Source organism: Desmodus rotundus, chromosome 7, assembly GCF_022682495.2.
Source record: "Desmodus rotundus isolate HL8 chromosome 7, HLdesRot8A.1, whole genome shotgun sequence".
In the NCBI taxonomy this organism is placed as follows: Eukaryota; Metazoa; Chordata; class Mammalia; order Chiroptera; family Phyllostomidae; genus Desmodus; species Desmodus rotundus.
In genome coordinates, this window is record NC_071393.1 from 75,178,084 (window position 1) to 75,199,052 (window position 20,969).

At 54.0% G+C, this 20,969-nt stretch overlaps 1 protein-coding gene across 5 annotated transcripts; it reads left to right on the forward strand.

Moving 5' to 3' along the window:
* The first annotated feature begins 280 nt into the window (after positions 1-280).
* TYRO3 (TYRO3 protein tyrosine kinase) lies at positions 281-17,013 on the forward strand. Of its 5 annotated transcripts, none has more exons than XM_053928000.2 (19): positions 281-646; positions 2,336-2,519; positions 2,725-2,825; positions 3,568-3,738; positions 5,196-5,282; positions 6,063-6,178; positions 7,706-7,883; positions 8,505-8,668; positions 9,211-9,355; positions 9,684-9,813; positions 9,895-9,995; positions 10,279-10,374; positions 10,717-10,797; positions 11,257-11,349; positions 11,751-11,872; positions 12,503-12,615; positions 12,778-12,937; positions 13,156-13,292; positions 15,545-17,013. In XM_053928000.2, exons 1-19 carry the CDS (start codon positions 532-534, stop codon positions 15,933-15,935), a joined length of 2,685 nt encoding a protein of 894 aa, XP_053783975.1. In that variant the 5' UTR covers positions 281-531; the 3' UTR covers positions 15,936-17,013. The 5 variants fall into 5 exon arrangements, with proteins under 5 accessions (XP_053783975.1, XP_053783978.1, XP_053783976.1 ...); XM_053928003.1 differs by having other exon boundaries at positions 8,505-8,650; positions 12,506-12,615; XM_053928001.2 differs by having other exon boundaries at positions 282-646; positions 12,506-12,615.
* Positions 17,014-20,969: the final 3,956 nt, after the last annotated feature.

Below are 20,969 nucleotides of genomic sequence, written 5' to 3' on the forward strand. Positions count from 1 at the left end.
GTGCTGGGTTTGAAAAGATTCTGGGGTGTATTTGGCGAAGGAGGGGCGTGGCTGGGGTGCCATCCAGGGACCCACTCAGACCCTCCGGCTCGGCATTGAGGTAACTGGGGCAGGGGCTGCTGGCCGGGGTGGTGATCGGCCGGAAGCCAGAGACGAGTCTGGCCACCGCCAGGCTGGCGCTCGGAGCGAGCCGCCCGGGGCCCCGCGGGGGGCGGTACGAGCTCGGGCTGCGGGCGGGAGGAGTAGGGAGGAGGCGGCGGCTCCGAGAAGAACATGAATCAGCGGCGGCGACGGCTGTGGAAGGAGCGCGGTGGCCCAGGAGCGGCCCCGGGGACCCCGCGCCGCTGACGGCGGCGGCCGCGGCGACTCCCTGCGGGCGCGGGTCTCGGAAGCTCGGGCCCCAGCACCGCCCCCGGCCGGCCCCCGCCCCTCCCTCCTCAGCCCTCCTCTCCCCTTCCTCCTCCTCCCTTCCCTCTCCCTCCTCGCGGGTCACTCGCCGGCCGGGCCCGGCATGGTGCGGCGTCGCCGCCGATGGCGCTGAGGCGGAGCATGGGGCGGTCCGGGCTCCCGCCGCTCCCGCGGCCGCCACCGCCGCTGCTGCTGGCGGGGCTGGCCGCTCTTCTGCTCCTGAAGCCGGTGGCCGAAGGTAGGGGCCGGCCCGGGAGGCGGCGCGCGGCAGGGGCCGCGGAGGGGCGCGGCCGTGTCGGAGCGGGGCAGCGCAGCCCGGCGAACCCCGGGCCTGCGCGGGCCGGAGATTTGGGGGGGGGCGCGAAGCTGGAAGGCCGAGGCTTGCGGGCTGGGGGAGGGGCAGCGCCGGTGTGTTCGCAGTCGGATCTCGGGGCCCCCACCTCCAACTTTCTCTCGTCCGGGGCTCTTCTGGCCGGGTGGAAAGGAAGGGAGTGGGGCAGCGTGCTGAGTGGCCAGCGGGGGTGTTGGGACTGGGTTTTCTCACCTCTGTGTTCCCAGTTGTTTGCTCTCCCCTTCCAGCCCCGGGGACCCCCATTCTGCCCACGCCCCGCACTGTGGTCTCTCTGAAATGACTGGGGCTGGGGCTGAGCACCCAGGAGACACCGTTCAGGCACAGGGCTGTGGAGGTGCCGGCTCACAGAAAACGTCTGGGCAGACTAGTTTCTGTGCCCGCTGAGATTCCTGAAGCCTGGCTTGTTGGAGAGGGTGAGAGAGGTTGCTAGTCTTTGTGGGGGTGAGCCTTGTGTTCCCACATGGCGACGGGGGCACTTGCCGGTCACAGCAGCGCTCCTTGCAGCACCCTGGGTCCTCAAGTTTACTCTCCACAGCTGAGACTGCTGGGTGTGCGGGGCGGGGTGAGCCTCTCCCTCTGCCCTGTGCCTGATCCTGACCGGCCAAAGGGAGTAAGGAGAAACACAGGCCTCAGCAGCCGGCACTGAGCTGGCACCTTCTCTTGAGACAGCACTCCCTGCCGACTCTCCGGGAAGGGACAGGAAACAGTGAAAAGTATTTACAATCTGAGAGGCGTGTGTCTCAGGATCAGAGAGTCCAGGATTTGTCTACAGAGTCACACAGCAACGAGTAGGAAGAAGCAGAACTGGATTCAGATTTGTGGATAGTTCAAAGGAGACTGGGAGGGGGTGCGCGTGTGTGTGTGTCTGTAGAGGGTAGTGTTCAGAGGGTGGCTTCTGTTGGTGTGACAGTAGCTCAGGGGGCTCGAGCTCCCCATTCAGGGCCCCTCCCCTCCCTTCTACCTCCTGCCTTCCTAGCACCCACCACTGCACACATTCAGGTATTAATAGAGCAGGCAGCTGCCAGGAAGGCTGCCATGTGTTTGATCTGACGTGGTTTTGCAGCCATATGTTCTGCACTTCAGGGGAGCACCCCCTCCTTCCCTTCCTAGCCTCCTTTCTTTTGCCTGGGTGGGGTGCAGGGGATTGCCAGCAGTAGTGCAGGTCTGGGCTGACACCTTGGGTGGAGAACTGGCTGCCTGTTACACTGGCTGGGTACAGCAGCCATTCCCGGGGCAGTACCTGCCCCAGGTGTATAAGAACGCCCACTCTTTCATCTTGGCTTGCCTTCTTTTTGGTTTTTGGGCCTGAACTTAACGTTGCCCAGCAGGGAGGTTTAGGGCAGAGGTCTCTTCCTTAGCACTGGGCGAAAGTTGGCAGTGGCAGAAATGGTGCCTGGAGAGTCTGTTACTACCCCTTCCCACAGCCCTTCCTCATTGCCTTGCCCCTGCCTCCTTGGCCATTGGCTAAGAATGAACCTTCTGACACAGAAGCTAGATTCTAGAAGAGGATAGGGGCTATTTCCAGAGACGGGGACCTCACAAGCTGGCTGACACATTCTCCTTCCCATCTCACAGGCCTGAAGTTCATGGGAGCCCCGGCGAAGCTGACAGTGTCTCAGGGGCAGCCGGTGAGTCTCAACTGCAGTATGGAGGGGATGGAGGATCCTGACATACAGTGGATGAAGGACGGGGCTGTGGTCCAGGGCCTGGATCAGGTGTACATCTCAATCAGCGAGCAGCACTGGATCGGCTTCCTCAGGTGCAGCACTGTGGGGGAAGGTGTGGGATGCCAGCCTGGGGACATTGGGAGCTGGGGGCAGTGCTGATGCCCGGAGGTCTGTGGTTCCTTTTTTGGCAACCTGTGGAAACTTCCAGAAGTTGGGGCAGGCTGAACCCATCGAGTCTGCCCAGCAGAGCTGCCCCCCATGACCCTGGGAGGTGAGCCCGGTGTCCTGTTTCCACAGCCTGAAGTCAGCGGAGCGTTCTGATGCAGGCCAGTACTGGTGCCAGGTGGAGGATGGGGGCGCAACCAAGACTTCCCCGCCAATGTCGCTCACAGTAGAAGGTGAGGAGGAACATGGGCATGTTGGCTGTCTGCTGGTGACTACACCTATGGAAAAGAAAGCTCAGTGGAGGAAAGCTGCCTCAGTGCCTTCTGGAGCCTGATTGTACCAGGCTCCAGGCCCACCCGACTTTGGAAGACCATACCCACTGGAGTCTGGGTATTTGAGAACCAAGGGTGCAACTAGGACTCACAACCTATGGGATGCAAGTCATTTTCAGTTGTCTCAACAGCAAGCCTCAAGCACCCATCTGGGCTAGACCCTGTTTTGCCAAATGGCCAGGCCAGAAGGGTTAGAAATGGGGGAGGGGTGGACGGATCTGCAGCTGTGAGAGCTCAGAGCTGTTCGCCCAGGAAAACAAAGTGACTAAGAAAGTAACAAAGGGCTCTCAACTGGATCTGGGTCCTGCCAGCAGAACTCTGCTCGAGCTCCCGCCCACTTCTCCCTTTTTGCCCTTCCCCCAGCTCCCCACCCTCTGCCCCATCCCTCGCCCAAGAAGGGCTGTCAGAGCAGGTCTGGGAAGGGAGTATCTGCCTTGCCCAAGGGGACAGCATAGAGGATATTCCTAAAGGGGACAAAGAAGAGCTTTTCTGTCAAGCCAGGTGCCTGTTCTGCAGTTGAGTCGGTCGTAAGGGCCTGTGGGACCTTACGCAGAGAGAGCTTCAAATGATAGCAGACTTGTGGTTTGGGCAGCTGGAAGCGGAGAGGTGGCAAGTCTCATTCCCCGTGCCCCTTTTCTCCTAGGTGTGCCATTTTTCACCGTGCAGCCGAAAGATCTGGCGGTACCACCCAATGCCCCTTTCCAACTGTCTTGTGAGGCCGTGGGTCCCCCTGAACCTGTTACCATTATCTGGTGGAGAGAACACACGAAGGTTGGGGGACCTGCTCCCTCTCCTTCTGTTTTAAATGTAACAGGTGAGCAAGCTTAGGGAGGGGCTTTGAGCAGGGGCGGTGAGACTGGCAGAGTTCAGATCTGCTTAAATCATTGTTTGCTGTTGTGAGTGTCCAGAGCAAACCCTGATGCCTGGGTACGTGAGCTGCACCATTGCTTAGCTCATTAGTCAGGTGTGCTAGGCTGGCTGGGTGGGCAGATTAGTGCTGATCCTGCTGTGTGTGTGGAGGATGCTGGAGCCTCTTTCCCTGGTTCATGATAGTGCCGGCTGTGTACAGCTGGTGCTGGGAGGTGCAGTGGGTAGGTTCAGGGGCACCCATTCCTCCTCCACCCCGACTCCTCCTGAGGGAAGGAGCTAGGAACCAGCCCACGCAGAGCTAGGAGGAGTGTCTGGCAGACTTGCCTAGAAGATGAGCTTCTCAGGCTGAAACGTAGAGGGAAGGAAAACGGGGAGGGGAGGGCAGCACCAAAATACAGGGCTTCCTCTCCTAACGGCCCCTGCGTTGTTTTCCTAAACACCTCTCTGCGCATACCTCCACACAGTGAGACTAAAAGCAGTCACACCTGCACTCCTGCCTGGACCCCAAGATCCTCAGGCGCGTACCTCACGTGGTTAAGGGGCTCCACTTATCTGTAAACAAAGTTAACGTTTCTGGTGGAGGCTTGAACTGGCCAAAAAAAGATTGTTATCTGAGGTCAGTTTCAGGGACTGGCTGGTGGGAGGGACGGGCCCTGACCTGCCAAGTTCCCTAGTGGTGTGGATCTTGAGAAGAGGTGGACGGCAGGACCTGCTCAGGAGGTGCTGGGTAGGAGCAGATCAGAAGGGAGCTTGGGTTTTGTTGTCTCCACATGTGCGTGGTTGGGACCCTCAGGCAGCCAGCCTGATAATAAGCACTCACTGAACTCCTACTCCACACGCCACACTGTGCTAGGCGCCACGGGGGATGGAAGGAATACAAAAGAACTAGCAGCCATCTGTCCAGCTCCCAAGGAATTAGAGACAAGACACATGCATAAGGAGCCAAGAACTGTTGCAAGGCAAAGAATCTGCAGACACAGCAATGCCATGGCACAGAGCAGACAGAAAAGGGCTCTGGAGTGTGCAATAAAGGAGTGACCGGAAGAGGGAGGCAGTTTTGTGCTGTGTTTGGGAGATGGGATTGAAGTGGGAGGGGTGGTACAGCATCTCTCAAGGGCTTACTGTGGGCACGAACTTAACATATTTGGTGCTCAACAATCCCCCCATTTGGGAGATGAGAAGGCAGAGCCCCAGCCTTTCAATTTGTACCCAGCCCCATTAGATTCCAAAGTCCCTGTTTGTTCTGCTGTACCCGGCTATGTAGCCCCTTTGGCGGGAGGGACTTCTGGGATATTAAGTTCCGGAGCCTAAGTATCCCCCTTCCCCAATCCTAGGCTGAGTAGGAGTTGCCGCTTAGGGGTGGGAGTGGGGTGGGGGCTGACTGGAGTTTTCCGGCCTCAGGGGTGACCCGGAGCACTGTGTTCTCCTGTGAAGCTCACAACCTGAAAGGCCTGGCCTCTTCTCGCCCAGCTACTGTACATCTTCAAGGTAGGAGAACTGGTGGGGAGAGAGGGGAGCTGAGGCAGGGGCATTCTTGGCAAGCTGTCCAGCAGTGGAGAAAGGCAGAATCGGGTGTTCCAGCTCTTCGCAGTCCTGCTGGGATCTGAGGGATGAGGGGTTAATTGGCATAGCTCCATTCCTAGTGGGAGCACCTGAGACCCTGCTGAGGCTGAGATGAGAATAGAAACTTGACGTCACAGCAGATTTCCCATCATGAAGCAGAGCCCTTGGGAGGGAGGGAGGGAGGAGGAGAGAGAGAGTGCCAGCGGGAGATGGTCAAGGCTCATGCCCAACCTTGCTTCTGCCAGCCCCTGTGGAGGGAATGGGGGAGGGGGAAACAGCCTGGCAGGATGCAAGAGGAGACCCGAAGGGCTGTGTATGCACAGAGGGAGGGAAGCAGGGGAAGAGCCAGCTCGTGGAGAATGGGCTGTGGCTGCAGGGGCTTCTTCTCCCGAGGCGGAGATCCTGCCCACCCCCCATTCCCACTGTCTTATCCTCTTCCTTGGTTAGACAGGGTCCCTGATTCAGGAAGAGGCAGCCTCTCCCCACAGCCTAGGCACTCTCCTGGCTATGAGCACCTGCCTCCTACTGGTTGCTTGGCTGATATAGTTCTGTGGTTCTGGGAGTGCTGAGTAGTCATCTTTAGTTCAAGGAGGGGCAGACCCTAGGGAGAGACTTAAGGCTTGACTCTCATGCCTCCTGTCCCCTCCTCTCATATCCTCCTGGGCACTGAACTCCGGGGCACTGACTCTGAGTTCCCATCCACAGCACTGCCTGCAGCCCCCTTCAACATTACGGTGACAAAGCTCTCCAGCAGCAATGCTAGCGTGGCCTGGACACCTGGTGCTGATGGCCGAGCTGTGCTCCAGTCCTGTACAGTCCAGGTAAACTGAGAGGGCGGGACAGGCTCTCCTGGCCGTGTTCATTCTGGCTGCTTCAGTGGCACTTTGTGGACAGTGGTATTGCATTAGATAGCACTAGACTCGCCCATGGAGCTTGTCTGCAGCTCCCTTCGGGTGTTGTTCCCTTACCGGGAACAGTCCAGGCTGCTGCCTCTTATCGTAGGGTGCTCTGGTAACCAAGCGACTGTGCAGATTGGCTGAAACCCATGCATTCTTCAGGCTGGAAAGCAAATCACGAGAGCCAACTTGGGATGTCTGGAAAGGTTTTTCTTATGTTGATGAAAATCCAAACCTTTAATTTATCTGATACCTATACTGTCATGCCTCGCCCCTCACTCATGCCAGAGGGAACAAGGGCACTAGGAGTTCTAGGCCCTAGAGAGTGAAAACCTGGATAAGGTGATACTAAAAACGAGAGGCAACACAGGCTTATTTATTTTCAGATGTTTAATCAAAAGATATTTAATGCTCACCTTGGAAACTGTTCTAGAGAGTTCCGCCAGGCAAGAGAGGCCCTTGGTCTGCCCTCTGCCATTTAGACAACCCCACATTGTCCCTCCTTTGGCTGCACCCCCGTACCCCTTGTCCCAGGGCAAGTGAGCATGCCTACCCAGATCGTGAGGACAGCCCCTCCCTCCCCCAGCCGCCACACCCCACCATACTCCGGATGCTCAGGGCTCCTTGTCTTGTGGCAAGTCTGCTTCTGGGCCTGGTGGGCCTTTTCCCTGATCCATCCCTAGAGGGGTACGGAATGTATACCTATGTCCAAAGGGCAGCCATTTGTGGGGGAAGGGTATGCGGGCAGTATTTCCACACCTGTGCACGTGACGGCCCTCATGGTACAGATTCTGGGCCACCGCATTCTGGCTTGGGCGTCCAAGGAGTTGGAGGGTTATAAAGGCAAACCTTCCATGTTGTTCTGAAGCTTTGTCTGCCATTACATTAACATAGGAAATACTTTGGTATTTTATTTAACTAGCTTTGTTAGTTGATTTATAACATTTAAATATTTATATGGGGCATGGGTCTCCACTTGTACTGTTGCCCTGGGCTCCCAAAATGGGAGGTGAAGGCCCGGTTCACGGCGCCCCTAGGCTCCCAGTGACTCTCCCCTTGAGAAGCTGAGACTGATCCAGCTGGCGTACAGTCACAGTAAGTGGCCACTACTGTGACCAAGTTACGTGCCAACCATGAAGGGGCATGAATTCTCTGGAGCGGTTGAGAAAGGCCTTCACAGAGAAAGTGGTGTTTATATTGAGTGTTAAAGGATGAGTTGGATTTTACTGGGAAGAGCAGGTCATTCTAAGCAAAGGGAATAGCATTTGCAAAGGCATGGAGCTGTGGCACCTGGTGTGTTCCCGGCGGTGGGGGCGTGGGGGGAGGGAGTCGGTGGGAAGGGATGGGTTGTGATTGCCGAAAGACTTAGAAGAGGCATTCCCTTAATGCCCCCCTCCGCTCCATCCCATCTTCCGTCTCCCTCTACATCATTAGTTTTCTGATTCTCTGTAGGTGACACAGGCCCCAGGAGGCTGGGAGGTCCTGGCTGTCGTGGTCCCTGTGCCACCTTTTACCTGCCTTCTTCGGGACCTGACACCCGCCACCAACTACAGCCTCAGGGTGCGCTGTGCCAATGCCTTGGGGCCTTCTCCGTATGCTGACTGGGTGCCCTTTCGGACAAAGGGTCTGGGTAAGGCGCTCAGCAGAGTGGCCACAGGGCTGGAGTGGGGGAGGGGCCGTCTGGGCTTCAGTTCTGAGCTCAGTTAACTGGGAGAGGAACTACCAGAGGGAGCTAATGTACCATTTGGCAAATACTTACTGATGACCTGCAGCCTACTTACCAACCAGATAAATCCTAACTCCAAGCCCCCCACCCCGAAGATCCAATCTGTTAAGTGGAACAGGTGAGCAAAGTAAAAAAGATCAGATAAGGAGAGTGCCCCTGGGTTAGGTCTGATCGATAAGGAAGGAGCCATGTTTGGGGGGTGTCACTGCAGAAAGGGCACAGTGAGTGCAAAGACCTCATGGCAGGAACTTGAGTTCTCTATCGATTGCAAGGAGGTTGGCAGGACTGACGAGAGTAGTGAAGGGTGTGGCTGAGGCAGTCACCGAGGTGATTAGGAGAGCACTCTGCCTAGCAGGGGCACTGCCACTGCCCAGCCCTCCTCCCAGGACAAGGGCGAGAGGCCAGTTTTCCCTACCCATTGCTCTCTATGCTGTTTAGTTCTTGGGAGTTGGTTCCAAAGGCCTGCGTGGGATAGTGATGGTGAGAAGGGCAGGACTCTTAGCAATCTTCTCTCTTTGTGTCCAGCCCCAGCCAGTGCTCCCCAGAACCTCCGTGCCATCCGCACAGACTCGGGCCTCATCCTGGAGTGGGAAGAAGTGATCCCTGAGGGCCCTTTCGAAAGCCCCTTGGGACCCTATAAACTGTCCTGGGTTCAAGACAACGGAACCCAGGTAAGGGAAGGAACCCAGGTAAGGAAAGACCAAAGCCTCCAGTTTTTGAGTGTCCTTGAGTCACCCCTCAGGGCTCTAAAGTCACAGACTTCAGAATGGCTGGGCTGTCCTTGGTAGGCCCTAAGCCCCGGGCCTTGGTGGGCTGGGCCTCCCACCACCCCAGGGAGCCCACTTCTCCCACCCTCCCCTGCAGGCTGCACTTCTTATTGGATTATGTTTTCTGTTAGGATTGCATCCATTGGCTACTTTGTATGTAAAGCAGGAAGCACATTTCTGCACTGCCTGGGGGAGGGCACAGATAAGGCCTTATTATCCTCAGGCCGCTTCCCTCCCATCCCCCACTGCTGCATTCCTGGGACTGAACCTTGGTTGTGTTCCCCAGGGGCCTCTGCAGCCCGGAGCAGGAATGTGATCACTCCCAACAGGTCGTGTTCCTGCAACCTCAGAGCCCAGTGCCCCTAGGCTCCCTTGTTCCTAGCTAGACCTTTTTCTGCCTTCAGGCCCCAGCTGGAGGCCTTTTCCTCAGACTCAGTATGAGATGGGGCTTTTCTTGGCTGCAGGGCGAACTGATGGTGGAGGGCACCTGGGCCAACCTGACAGTCTGGGATCCCCAGAAGGACCTGATCGTGCGCGTGTGCGTCTCCAACGCAGTAGGCTGTGGGCCCTGGAGCCAGCCACTGGTGGTCTCGTCTCATGACCATGCAGGTGAGGCCAGTAGAGGGAGGGGACAGGATGAGGGCTTTCAAGGGTGCCCTAGACTGGTGGGAGGAGGTTGGCAGCATCTTACTTCTCAACAGGCCCCAGCAGTGGAGGCTAGAGTCGGTACTTACACTGAATCTCCGGTTGTATCTCAGGTCCCAATAGCCAGAGCACGTCACTGACAGGGTAGGAGCTCTCAGGACTTCCTTCCGAGCCTCCTCCTACTCGGGACCTTACTTGATTTGAGTCTCTTGACCAGGCCAGATGGCCATCATTGGAAAGCTCTAAAGGGACTCCCTGGTGTTAGCCTGCCTCATGCCCATGTCTCCCACAGGCCAGCAGGGCCCTCCCCACAGCCGCACATCCTGGGTGCCTGTGGTCCTGGGTGTGCTGACAGCCCTGGTGACGGCCGCTGCCCTGGCTCTCATCCTGCTTCGAAAGAGGCGGAAGGAGACACGCTTCGGGTAAGGGGTGGGGACACAGAGGGAGAGGCAGGTGATGACTGAAGACCTGGGGCTGACCCTGAGTCCTGGCTTTCCCCTTAGGCAAGCCTTTGACAGTGTCATGGCCGGAGGAGAGCCAGCTGTTCACTTCCGGGCAGCCCGCTCCTTCAATCGGGAAAGGCCTGAACGCATCGAGGCCACATGTGAGTGGTAGGGAATCTCTGTGGGCGGAATGGCTCATCTTGTACTCCTATCTGCATTCCTTTTACTAATTCATTAATTTGACCAATATGATGAGTCCCAAGCACACCGTATGGAAAAGACACACACAGATCTTACCTTGTGGAGATTGCCATTCTAGCTGTGGGAGAGCCAAACTAAGCTCGTCTCTGCTCTGTGGGTCTGGGAAGTCTGGGGTGTAGGAGGTGGGCTGGGTTTGGGATTAGGAACCAGAGCCCCTCTCCTTTCTCCACCCCTCCCCACCAGTGGACAGCTTGGGCATCAGTGATGAGCTGAAGGACAAACTGGAGGATGTGCTCATCCCCGAGCAGCAGTTCACCCTGGGCCGCATGTTGGGCAAAGGTAAGTGGGGCTGTGCAGGGATTGGCCTGAGTGGAGTTTGCTGTGTCTGGGTGTGTTTGGTTGCTCCCATCCCTTTGAGGGTATAGATTTGGGTCAGCTCCCATAAAGAGGATGTGCTTATAAACTCCTGTGTTTGGGGTCCTTGGAATGGCAGCTGGGGGCAGGGAGCACTGGTGAGGAGTTACTGCCAGCATGCTGTACTTTGGCTGTGGATGAGGGAGCCTCCACCAATGGCCCCAGAGTCTAATGAGTTTGTGTCCCTATGGAGGGTCACCTGGGAGGGGTGGAAGGGGAGAACAAGAGGGTGAGGGGACTCCTCACCACATTTGGACTGGTTTGTAGGAGAGTTTGGTTCAGTGCGGGAGGCGCAGTTGAAGCAGGAGGACGGCTCATTTGTGAAAGTGGCTGTAAAGATGCTGAAAGGTGAGTGGAGAGTAGTAGATGTGGAGTGAGGGCATCGCTTGGGAGGATGAAAGGGGTGGCCGATCCTAAAGCAGGCGCTGCTGGGCCCCTGGGCTCTCCACGGAGAGTTAGTCAGCACTAACTGGAATGCCATGTGACTAACTCACGGGCACGAACCCACACACGTTCATGCCCCAGCCTTTGCTCTCTGCCGGCAGCGGTGACTGTGCTCTGGGCTCATGCAGAGTGATGAAAGCTGCGGTTGGTCCAGCTGCTGGGCTGTCCAAACGGAAGGCATCAGCGAGTGGAGAAATTCTTAGAGAGCACCACTGCCATGGCAGGGTTTCTCCTTCCCGTGGCCAGACTGTCTGCTGGGCCCCCTGGGAAGCCCAGGATATCTGAAGGACAATGCTTAAGAGTCTTGGGTCAAAACTGGGGACACATCTTCCTCCTTCCCTCCCTCCCATCTTTCTCTCCCAGCTGACATCATTGCCTCAAGCGACATCGAAGAGTTCCTCAGGGAAGCGGCCTGCATGAAGGAGTTTGATCACCCACATGTGGCCAAGCTTGTTGGTGAGCTCCTTCTTAGGGGAGGCAGACACAAAATAAGGCTAAAACCGTGCTCCCAAAGGTGGGAGGGCAGCCTGCGGGAGCGAGGTTCAGCCTTATCTCATAAGCAAGCAGATGGCAAAATAGTCAGGAGGTCCTGGCTGAAGTCTGCTCAGACTCCAGATAAGGAGTTTAGTTTGCAGGCCCTGTACCAAAAGCCTGCACGTGAAGGAGGAAGAGGGGACAGAGAGGATGCTCCAGAGATCTGGGGGCAGCCACAGTCCATCCCAGGTGGTCACTAGGCCAGTGTGGAACTTCTGGGGAAAGAGGTAGTAGAGCCAGGGCTAGAGGCGGGGGCTCATGTGGACACCGGAGCCACCCTTTGACCATTCTGTGACCCGCTCCTGACTCTCCCTTATTCCCAGGGGTCAGCCTCCGGAGCAGGGCCAAAGGCCGTCTGCCCATCCCCATGGTCATCCTGCCCTTCATGAAGCACGGGGACCTGCACGCCTTCCTGCTTGCCTCCCGGATTGGGGAGAACCCCTTTGTGAGTGCCAGGGGTGGGAGCGGCCAGGAGTAGGAAAGGGACAAAGACCCTAGGGGAGAGTTTGTCTGGGTAGAGAGGGCCATCTGAACTGGTGGGGAGAAGGCAGGCCTTGAATTTGACTTTTTTTTTTTGTATTTTTCCCATTACCATTTATCCCCCTTATACTCCCTCCCCCCTGCAGTCACCACACTATTGTCCATGTCCATGAGTCCTTTCTCCTTTTTGCTTGATCCCTCCACCCCCTAACTGCCCTACCCCAGAGCTGTCAGCCTGCTCTCTGTGAGTCTGTCGCTATTTTGCTTGTTAGTTCAGTTTGTTCGTTAGATTCCACATGTGAGTGAAATCATATAGTGTTTGTCAAGTGTGACTCTATGCTTGCTAGGAATTTTAGGCTGGGCAAGGACACTTTCTTGGAGAAGAGGCCTGTGGAGTCCCTAGTTGGCGGAATCTTGGGGGGATCACTTGGGGCGCTCTGGAAGATGTCCCAAAGCTTCCTTGCTTCGGGGAGCCCCTCTACTTCTTTCCTTTCAGTGATTCCAAGGACAGTCTTTAGGCTTTCTGGCCGAGGAACCCCATTTGCGCCATCCTGGCTGGGTGGACAGGTCCAGACTGAGCTTGCTGTCTGCCCAGCAGAACCTGCCCCTGCAGACCCTGGTCCGGTTCATGGTGGACATCGCCTGCGGCATGGAGTACCTGAGCTCCCGGAACTTCATCCACCGGGACCTGGCTGCTCGGAATTGCATGTGTGTGGATTCTGGGGGCCTGGGCTGCGAGGGAGTGGCTAGTGCCTGGAGGAGCTGGCCAACTGTCAGCTCTCGCCCAGGGCAGTATTTGCTGGGCAAGGGGACAGCTTGGGAACCCAGTAAGGCTGCTGGCATGGCCCCATCCTTCGACCCTCCTCCTAGGCTGGCAGAAGACATGACTGTGTGCGTAGCCGACTTTGGGCTGTCCCGGAAGATCTACAGTGGGGACTACTATCGTCAGGGCTGTGCCTCCAAATTGCCTGTCAAGTGGCTGGCCCTGGAGAGCCTGGCTGACAACCTGTACACTGTGCACAGTGACGTGGTGAGTAGGTGGCACAGTGAGGCTCGGTGGTAAGGCACGTGGCGCAGACTGCTGTGCGGGTGGACCTGTAGGGTCCTCAGGGGCCCAGCCAGGTCAGCGCTCTGGGCCTCAGCTGCCTTGTGTGAGGCCCCTGAACCCCAAGACGTACTTGCCCCAGGGGCTCTGCCTGGCTCAGGAAGCGCAGTGACACCTTTCCTCTTGCCTCGACTCTGTCGCAGTGGGCCTTCGGGGTGACCATGTGGGAGATCATGACCCGTGGGCGGACGCCATACGCCGGCATCGAGAATGCTGAGATTTACAACTACCTCATCGGCGGGAACCGCCTGAAACAGCCTCCGGACTGCACGGAGGACGTGTGAGTGCCCAGCAAGGGGATACAGGGGGCGACAGAAAGTCGGGTTTCTGCAGACGGCCGACACCACAGCTGCTGGGCCAGTCAGAACCTCGATTACACGCTTTTTTAAATGTCCATGTTCATTAGAGGGAAGACTGACCTTCACTCCAAACTTCTTCACCTACCACCTCCTTGTTTTCTTTCTTTCCTCCCTTCCTGTCTTGTATTTCTTACTCCCGCCTTTTCCTGTCACTGTTTTCTCCAGTTTCCAGGGAGAACCAGGAACCCAGAAGGCGGAGGTGACAGGGCTGGCCAGCAGTCAGTGCAGGTCACCTTTTCCCCGCCCTCCCCCTTCTCGGCCCCAGCTAGTCCCAGACCTCCTGGGCAGAGTGGAGCTTTCCCTCCCTCTACGAGAGGGCTGCACCTGTGGGGAGGGGGACAAAGAAAAAACTGCTGCTCCATCACATTCCTTGCTTGACAAGGAGGGGGTGCTGGGGGCGGAAGGTTGGGTTCCTTCCTTGTCTTGGCCTCTTAAGGGGGTGGAGGGACTCCCTCCCACTGGTACTAATGAAAAGGTCCTCTGGGGGCCCAGGAACACTCTGGCTTGCATGGGGTGAGGGAATAACACTAGAATAGACAAATCACAGTGGGCGTCATGGTTAAGAGGCACATATTCTAAAATGACAGGGATCTAGGTTCAAACCCCGACTCATTCACTTAATAGCTGTGTGACATTGGTCATATTACTTAGCCTCTTTAATCCCAGTTCCTCTTCTACAAAATGGGGGTGATATGTAATAGTTATTTCCTCATAGGATTAGAGGAGGATTACTTCTCTTTCTTGCAGTGGAACTGAACCTCCAGCGGTCCAGGAATGTGGACAGGTAGCGGAAGGCTCAGCCTGAGCGGTGGGGTCCTCTTTCTCTAGGGCAGGGGGTTTGAAGTGCCCTGAGCCTGGACTGTGGGTAAAAGACAAATCGGAGTCACGAACCAGGCTACTACCCCTCGTATTCATTCAGCAGAGCCCAGGGCATGGCAGGGGCAGGAGGCTAGGCTGCAGCCTGCCGAGGCCTCTGGAGCTGCAGAAAGTCTGCTGGGCAGTGGGGACCAGCCCCTGGCCTACTCTCCTGGGCTGGAGCTAGTGTTGTCAAGAGGGTGGGCAGACGCTGGCCTCCCACCAGGCAGCCTAGTGGACAGGCGCCAGTTGGCTCCCAGCACAGCCTTGAGAATGTGTCCCAGCCTGGCCACAGACCCTTGGCCCCAGACCATTCCCACGGCCCACTTGGTGTCTGGCACAGTTCCCCCACCGTTGGGGGCCCCTGTCAGGAGGGCTGCTGTGTGGGGAGTGTCGGGAGCTTTTTTTGTACGCATAGGGAAGAGTCAGGCATTTGCGGTCTTTGACTAATCTGGTCTCTGCCCCTTCCCATCAGTTCTTTTTTCCCTAGTCAGCCTGAGGCATGCCCTAGGAATAGCATGAGACCTCAGGGAAGCTATAAGGTTCCTGAAACTATGTGTCAAAAGTGTTCCTGCCAGGGGAAGAGGGCTGGAAGCTCTTCTCAGATCTCAAAGGTGCTGGTGAACAAAGAGGATTTAAGACTGCCTGAAGAGTTGAGGGTTTAGGACAAAGCTTGGATGTCAAAATCCACATTCCAGGCTGTGTTCTACCAGACAAACATTCCTAGTACTTCCTCCCAAGAAGAATAGGAGGGACTCTGGGGCCAACCCACCTGACTTCCAATTGCAGCTTCATCTCTTTTTACCTGTGTGACCTTAGCCAAGGTTTTTAACCTCTCTGTGCTTCAGTTCCCACGTAGGAAAAGTGGGGACCCCTTATTTCAGAGGGTTGTTATGAGGAGAGTCCCCGATACGTGATGGTAAGCTCTATACATGAATGTGTTAAAGTAAAAAAAATTTAAATCCAGGTTTTGGCCCTGGCTGGGGCAGCTCAGTGGAATGAGCACCAGACTGCGAACCGAAAGGTTGCCAGTTCGATTCCCAGTCAGGGCGCAATCCTGGGTTGCAGGCCAGGTTCCCAATTGGGGGCATGTGAGAGGCAATCCATTTGTGTCTGTCTCACAAACATTGACACATTGCTCTTTCTCCCTCTCTTCCTCCCTTCACCTCTCTCTAAAAACAAACAAAATATTTAAAAAGGATTTTTTTAAAAATCCTGGTTTTGTATGATTAAGGGCCCTCTGCTTTTGTGGAAACGACCACCCTTTGCCTTTCTTCTGGCTCATCACTACTGCCCCTTACTCTTCTGTCTGTCCCAGGTACGAGCTCATGTACCAGTGCTGGAGCGCCGACCCCAAGCAGCGCCCAAGCTTCACATGCCTGCGAATGGAGCTGGAAAACATTCTGGGCCACCTGTCTGTGCTGTCCACCAGCCAGGACCCCTTGTACATCAACCTGGAGAGAGCCGAGGAGCCTACTGAGGGACACAGCCTGGAGCTGCCTGGTGGGGACCAGGCTCGTGGCGGGGCTGAGGATGGCAGTGGCATGGGGGCAGCAGGGGCTACCCCCAGTGACTATCGGTACATCCTCAGCCCTGGAGGGCTAGCTGAGCGGCCCAGGCAGGAGGAGCAGCAGCCACAAAGCCCCCAAAATGAGTCCCAGAGGCTACTGCTGCTGCAGCAAGGCCTACTGCCCCACAGTAGCTGTTAGTCTACAAGCAGAGGGCATCTGGGGCCACTCAGCTAGCTCTGCTGGCTGACCCAGCCCCATCTGACCCCAGCCCAGGCAGCAGGGCGTGGAGGCTCCTGTGGTAGTCTTCCCAAGCTGTGCTGGAAGCCTGGACTGACCAAATCGCCCAATCCCAGTCTTCCTGCAGCCACTCTGTGGCCAGCCTGGTCTCCTCAGTTCGTGCCTCGGCTGCGTGGAGGTGGGCCAGGCCTGGTTGTCTAAACCCAGGCAGCTGGCAGGAGGGGGTGGTTATGTTTCCATGGTTACCATGGGTGTGGAAAGGAGTTGGGGGAGAGTACATCTAGCCCTGTGGGCCCCTACTCTCCTGGCTGAGCTACCCTGCTGCTTCAGTGCATGCATTGAGGTGTTTCTGTAAACCCCAGGTCTGTGCCCACACTCGGGGTTTAAATGCCCAGATTTGCCCCTCCTCACAAAGAGATGCCCTTGCATTATTCCCCTTTAGGTGAGAGTTGGTACAGTCAGGACCTAAGCCCTGTGACAGGAGGTGGTGGGACATTCTCAGGTCTGAATCGTTTTCACCTTCCTGATTACCAGCCCTGCCTAGGCCAGGAGTAAAGTGCAGCCGACCGGGTCACAGCGAGGCATGCTGGATTACCACAGGCTGCCCCTTGCCCACCTTGTAAAGGCAGTGCCCTGAGCCTGGCAAGAAGGGGTGCTTGTAGGGCTTGCCCAGCAGTGAGTGAGGCAAGAGAGGAGACCAGGAGCCCCTCTTTGTGCCCTCTTACAGTGTGTCTAAGCATGCTACCAAATCCCGAAATATCCTAAGACTAACAAAGGCAGCTGTGTCTGAGCCCAGTCCTTCCATGCAGCATCTCTTAGGCCCAGTGTTCCCTCTAACTGGACACTCTCTTCTGTCCCAGGTCTCTGGAGATGCAGGGAAAACAGGCCTGATGGCTAGTGTGGGTGAGGGGGAGTTAACTGGAGCCTGGACCCCATCCCTGGCTGGGGGAGTGCATGGGGTGCGCCCTCGCTGTTGGGGACCTTTCCAAACCCTTAGATGCTGTTTAAAAACAAATAAAATCGAAGACTAAAAACCTAAGGCTTTGTCTCTTAAATTTTTACTTTTTTTCCAGATCCTAAAATGAAGTATTTCCAGATAGAGAAAAGTCTGGAAAGACATACGCTAAAATGTTAACGGCTGTTACCTTTACAAGTGATTAAGGAAGCTTTGTTTCCTTTGTGCTTTCAAAGTTGTTTGCATTGAGCACAAGCTGCTTTTGTAATTAGAGAAGCCCCCAAAGAATCTGATATTAAATAGACAGTCATTGTAGATAATTGGGAAAATGCAGAAGGTCATTTAAAAAATACTAAATATCCGGGATGGGGAGGGTGGCGGGTGGAGGTGGAGGAGGGGATAAGGGGGATAAATGGTAATGGGAAGAATACAATAAAAAGTGAACTATTTAAAAAATGCTAAAAACCACCCTGGCTGGGTGGCTCAGTTGGTTAGTGTCATCCCAACACGCCAGGGTTGCAGGTTTGATCCCTGGTTGGCATATACCAGAAGCAACCGATGAATGCATTAATGGGTGGAGCAACAAGTCCATGTTTCTCTCTCTCCCTTCTATGTCTACCACCTAGAAATAATCACCTTTTGAAAATACAGAGGTTTTTTCCCTGGCTGCTGTGGCTCGGAGTGAGTGCTGTCCTGTGAACCAAAGGGTCACGGGTTGGATTCCCAGCCAGGGCACGTGCTTGGGTTGCAGGCCAGGTCCCTGGATGGGGGCATGCGAGAGGCAACCACACATTGATGTTTTTCTCCCTCTCCCTCCCTTTCTCTCTAAAAGAAATAAAATCTTAAAAAAAAAATGTTTTGAAAAAGTTCTTCACCTTGGAACAAGGACAAAGAGCCTGCTTTGGCTGTCTCCTCTTTCTATCATTGGGTGTGAGACTTTGTTCTCAGCTTTATGCTGTTGGCCGGAGCCCGGGGAAACTAGGGAAAAGTGGGCAACGAGAATGGTGAGCCTCCTGAGGATTAGAAATAAAAGCACGAAGTTTGCTTCCAAATATCTCCACCTGAAAATTTTAGTTTAGAAGCTTTTATTTATTTTATTTTATTTTTTAAAATTTTTTATTCAGTTACAATTGTCTGCATTTTCTCCCCATCCCTCCACTCCACCCCAGCCAATCCTACCTCTCTCCCCCACCCCTACCCTCCCCCTTGATTTTGTCCTTGTGTCCTTTATAGTAGCTCCTGTAGACCCCTCTCCCCACTATCCCCTCCCCACTCCCCTCTGGCTATTGTTACATTGTTCTTAATTTCAATGTCTCTGGTTATATTTTACTTGCTTTTTTCTTTTGTTGATTATGTTCCAGTTAAAGGTGAGATCATATGGTATTTGTCCCTCACCGCCTGGCTTATTTCACTTAGCATAATGCTCTCCAGTTCCATCCATGCTGTTGCAAAGGGTCTAAGCTCCTTCTTTCTCTCTGCTGCATAGAATTCCATTGTGTAAAGGTACCATAGTTTTTTGATCCACTCATTTGCTGATGGTCACTTAGGTTGCTTCCAGTACTTGGCTAGTTTAGAAGCTTATAGAGCAAGGTCTTGGGAATATGCGGCAGGAGGCGTGAGAAACAGCCCAGCTCGGTACTGAGAGCTGTGGGGAAACTGGGCGGGCACAGGTATTACACTGCTGGCTAAGGGTAATAGAATGAGGCAGGTGCTTCTGAAAGCATACCGTATATCCTGAAAAACCTGTTGCTGACACTCCAGATTCTGGTTCCCACAGGGATTATGACACCTGAATTGACTTCCAGGGAGGTGGGTTTCAGAATGTTTCCTGCTTTACTGCAGGTGATGATTATCTGTGAGGTAGTGTTTGGGGGTTACTGATTGAGAAGACCTTTACTCAAATAATTGTCCATTAGTGGTCTAACATGCCAGGCCCTGTGCCTAGCACTTCATATGTATTTTCTCATTTAATACACAGAGCATTCCTACAAAGTGGGGATATAAGAAATGCAGAGTAACTGGCCCAAGATTGTATATTATAGCTGATGAGTGGTAGCTCCAGGCTCCAATCCCACTAAGTTAGAGAGCAGAGTATGTGCTCACTCCTCCCACCACTCCAGGGAGCACCCTGAAGCTCTGTTGTGATCACATCATCTTTGGGGTGAATGCAGTCAATAGTAGGCACCTTTTGAAATGCACAGGAGTTCTGACATCAGTGTGTGGGAGTTATCTACCAGTAATTAAATCAGGGTAGATAATTTATCAGCTTAGTATCTTTTCTTCACGAACCTTGCTCCTCCCCAAACCAGGCATGGTTAAGGGGTTTGAGGTAGGAGATAATAGTGGAATTTTTAAAAACCTTTTTATTGAAGTATAAGACACAGAAAAAGTACACCAATCAGAAGTGTATCGTCCTTAAGAATTCTCACAAACAGTTCAGAGTGGGTAGCTTAGTCGTTTAGAGCTTTTCCTCAGTGTGCCAAGGTTTCAGGTTTGATTCCCAGTCAGGACACATATAGGAATCAAACAACGAATGCATAAATAAGTGGAACAACAAATTGATGTTTCTCTCCCTCTCTTGCTCTTTTCCCTTCCTTTCTCTCTCTAAAATCAATAAATTTACAAAATTTTTAGCACGGGCTGCGAACCAAAGGGTCTTCAGTTCGATTCCCAGTTAGGACACATGCCTGGGTTGTGGGCCAGGTCCCCAGTACAGGGTGCTCAAGAGGTAACCACACATTGATGTTTGTCTCCCTCTCTTTCTCCTTCTCTTCCCCTCTGTCTAAATATGAATAAATAAAATCCTTAAAAGTTTTTTTTTACAAAAAGAATATTCACGTTCAGATCTATATATAACCAGCAATATTACCAGCTCTAACCCCTGGGTCCTGCCACTGTTTACGTCCTCCCCAAAGGTAACTTCTATTCTGACTTCTAAAATCATGATTAGTGTAGCTCTCTTGAAGTTCATATAAATGGAGTCATATAGGTTGGATTATCTGGTTGCCTTCTTTCACGCAGCAGTTTGTTTTCTAGAATTGTCTAACCATGGCAGTTTTGATGGGGGTCAAAGGTTAGAGATGAGAGTAGAGAAGTGTTTTTGTCTTGTGTTTCTTTTTATTATGTCTTCTAGCTCAGTGTGTGTGTGTACATGTGTTTTAGATTTTATTTATTTATTTTCAGAGAGAGGGGAAAGGAGGGAGAAAGAGGGGGAAAGAAACATCAGTGTAAGAGAGAAACATCGATCAGTTGCCTCTCACAGACCCCCAACCAGGGACCCAGCCCTCAACCCAGGCGTGTATCCCGACCAGGAACTGAACTGGCAATGGTCCACAGGTCAGCGCTCAATCCACTTAGCCACGCCAGCCAGGGTTAGCGCACTGTTTCTAATATCTCAAACAAGATCCTCCAGAGATATCACCTGAGACTCTTGTTTAAGTGTAGACTGATTCAGTAGGTCTCCGGTGGGGCCTGAGATTCTGCACTTCTAACCAGTGCCTAGGTGGTGTGGAGGCTGCTGGTCTGAGAGCCACGTACACTCTGCGGTACAAGCGCCATGCTCCATCACTGACTTGAAAATGTGGAGCATGTGTCTGAGAAATCACTCACTAATGGAAAAGACTGGAACACAATTTCTACATCTCATAATTAATCTACATCTCTTAATTTCTTTTTCTTTCTATGTTCCTGATTGATATTTTTTCTATTTAAAAAATTAATTTATCTTTCCAAATAGATGTCAAATACCCTTGGTAAAAAATTAAAAAGGTATGGAAAGGTAGACAGTGAAAATAAGTTGCCTTGCCCCTGGTCTCTCAGTTACTCTCTCTAGAAGCAACCATTGTTACTGATTTATGAAGTTTTTAAGGAATATCTTACCCATATGCTTATTTTTCTTTAAAAAAATATTTATTTATTTTTAGAGGGAGGGAAAGGGAGGGAGAAAGAGAGGGAGAGAGACATGGATGTGAGAGAGGAGCATCAGTTGGTTGCCTCTCCTAGGTGCCCAACCACCCGACCAGGACAGGACTGAATCTGCA

Excerpts from the sequence above, each read along its gene's own strand:
- TYRO3 (XM_053928000.2), top strand. The coding sequence starts at position 532 with ATGGCGCTGAGGCGGAGCATGGGGCGGTCCGGGCTCCCGCCGCTCCCG. Across the intron at positions 2,520-2,724 it reads CACTGGATCGGCTTCCTCAG|CCTGAAGTCAGCGGAGCGTT; the intron begins GTGCAGCACTGT and ends CTGTTTCCACAG. Across the intron at positions 10,798-11,256 it reads GGCTGTAAAGATGCTGAAAG|CTGACATCATTGCCTCAAGC; the intron begins GTGAGTGGAGAG and ends TTTCTCTCCCAG.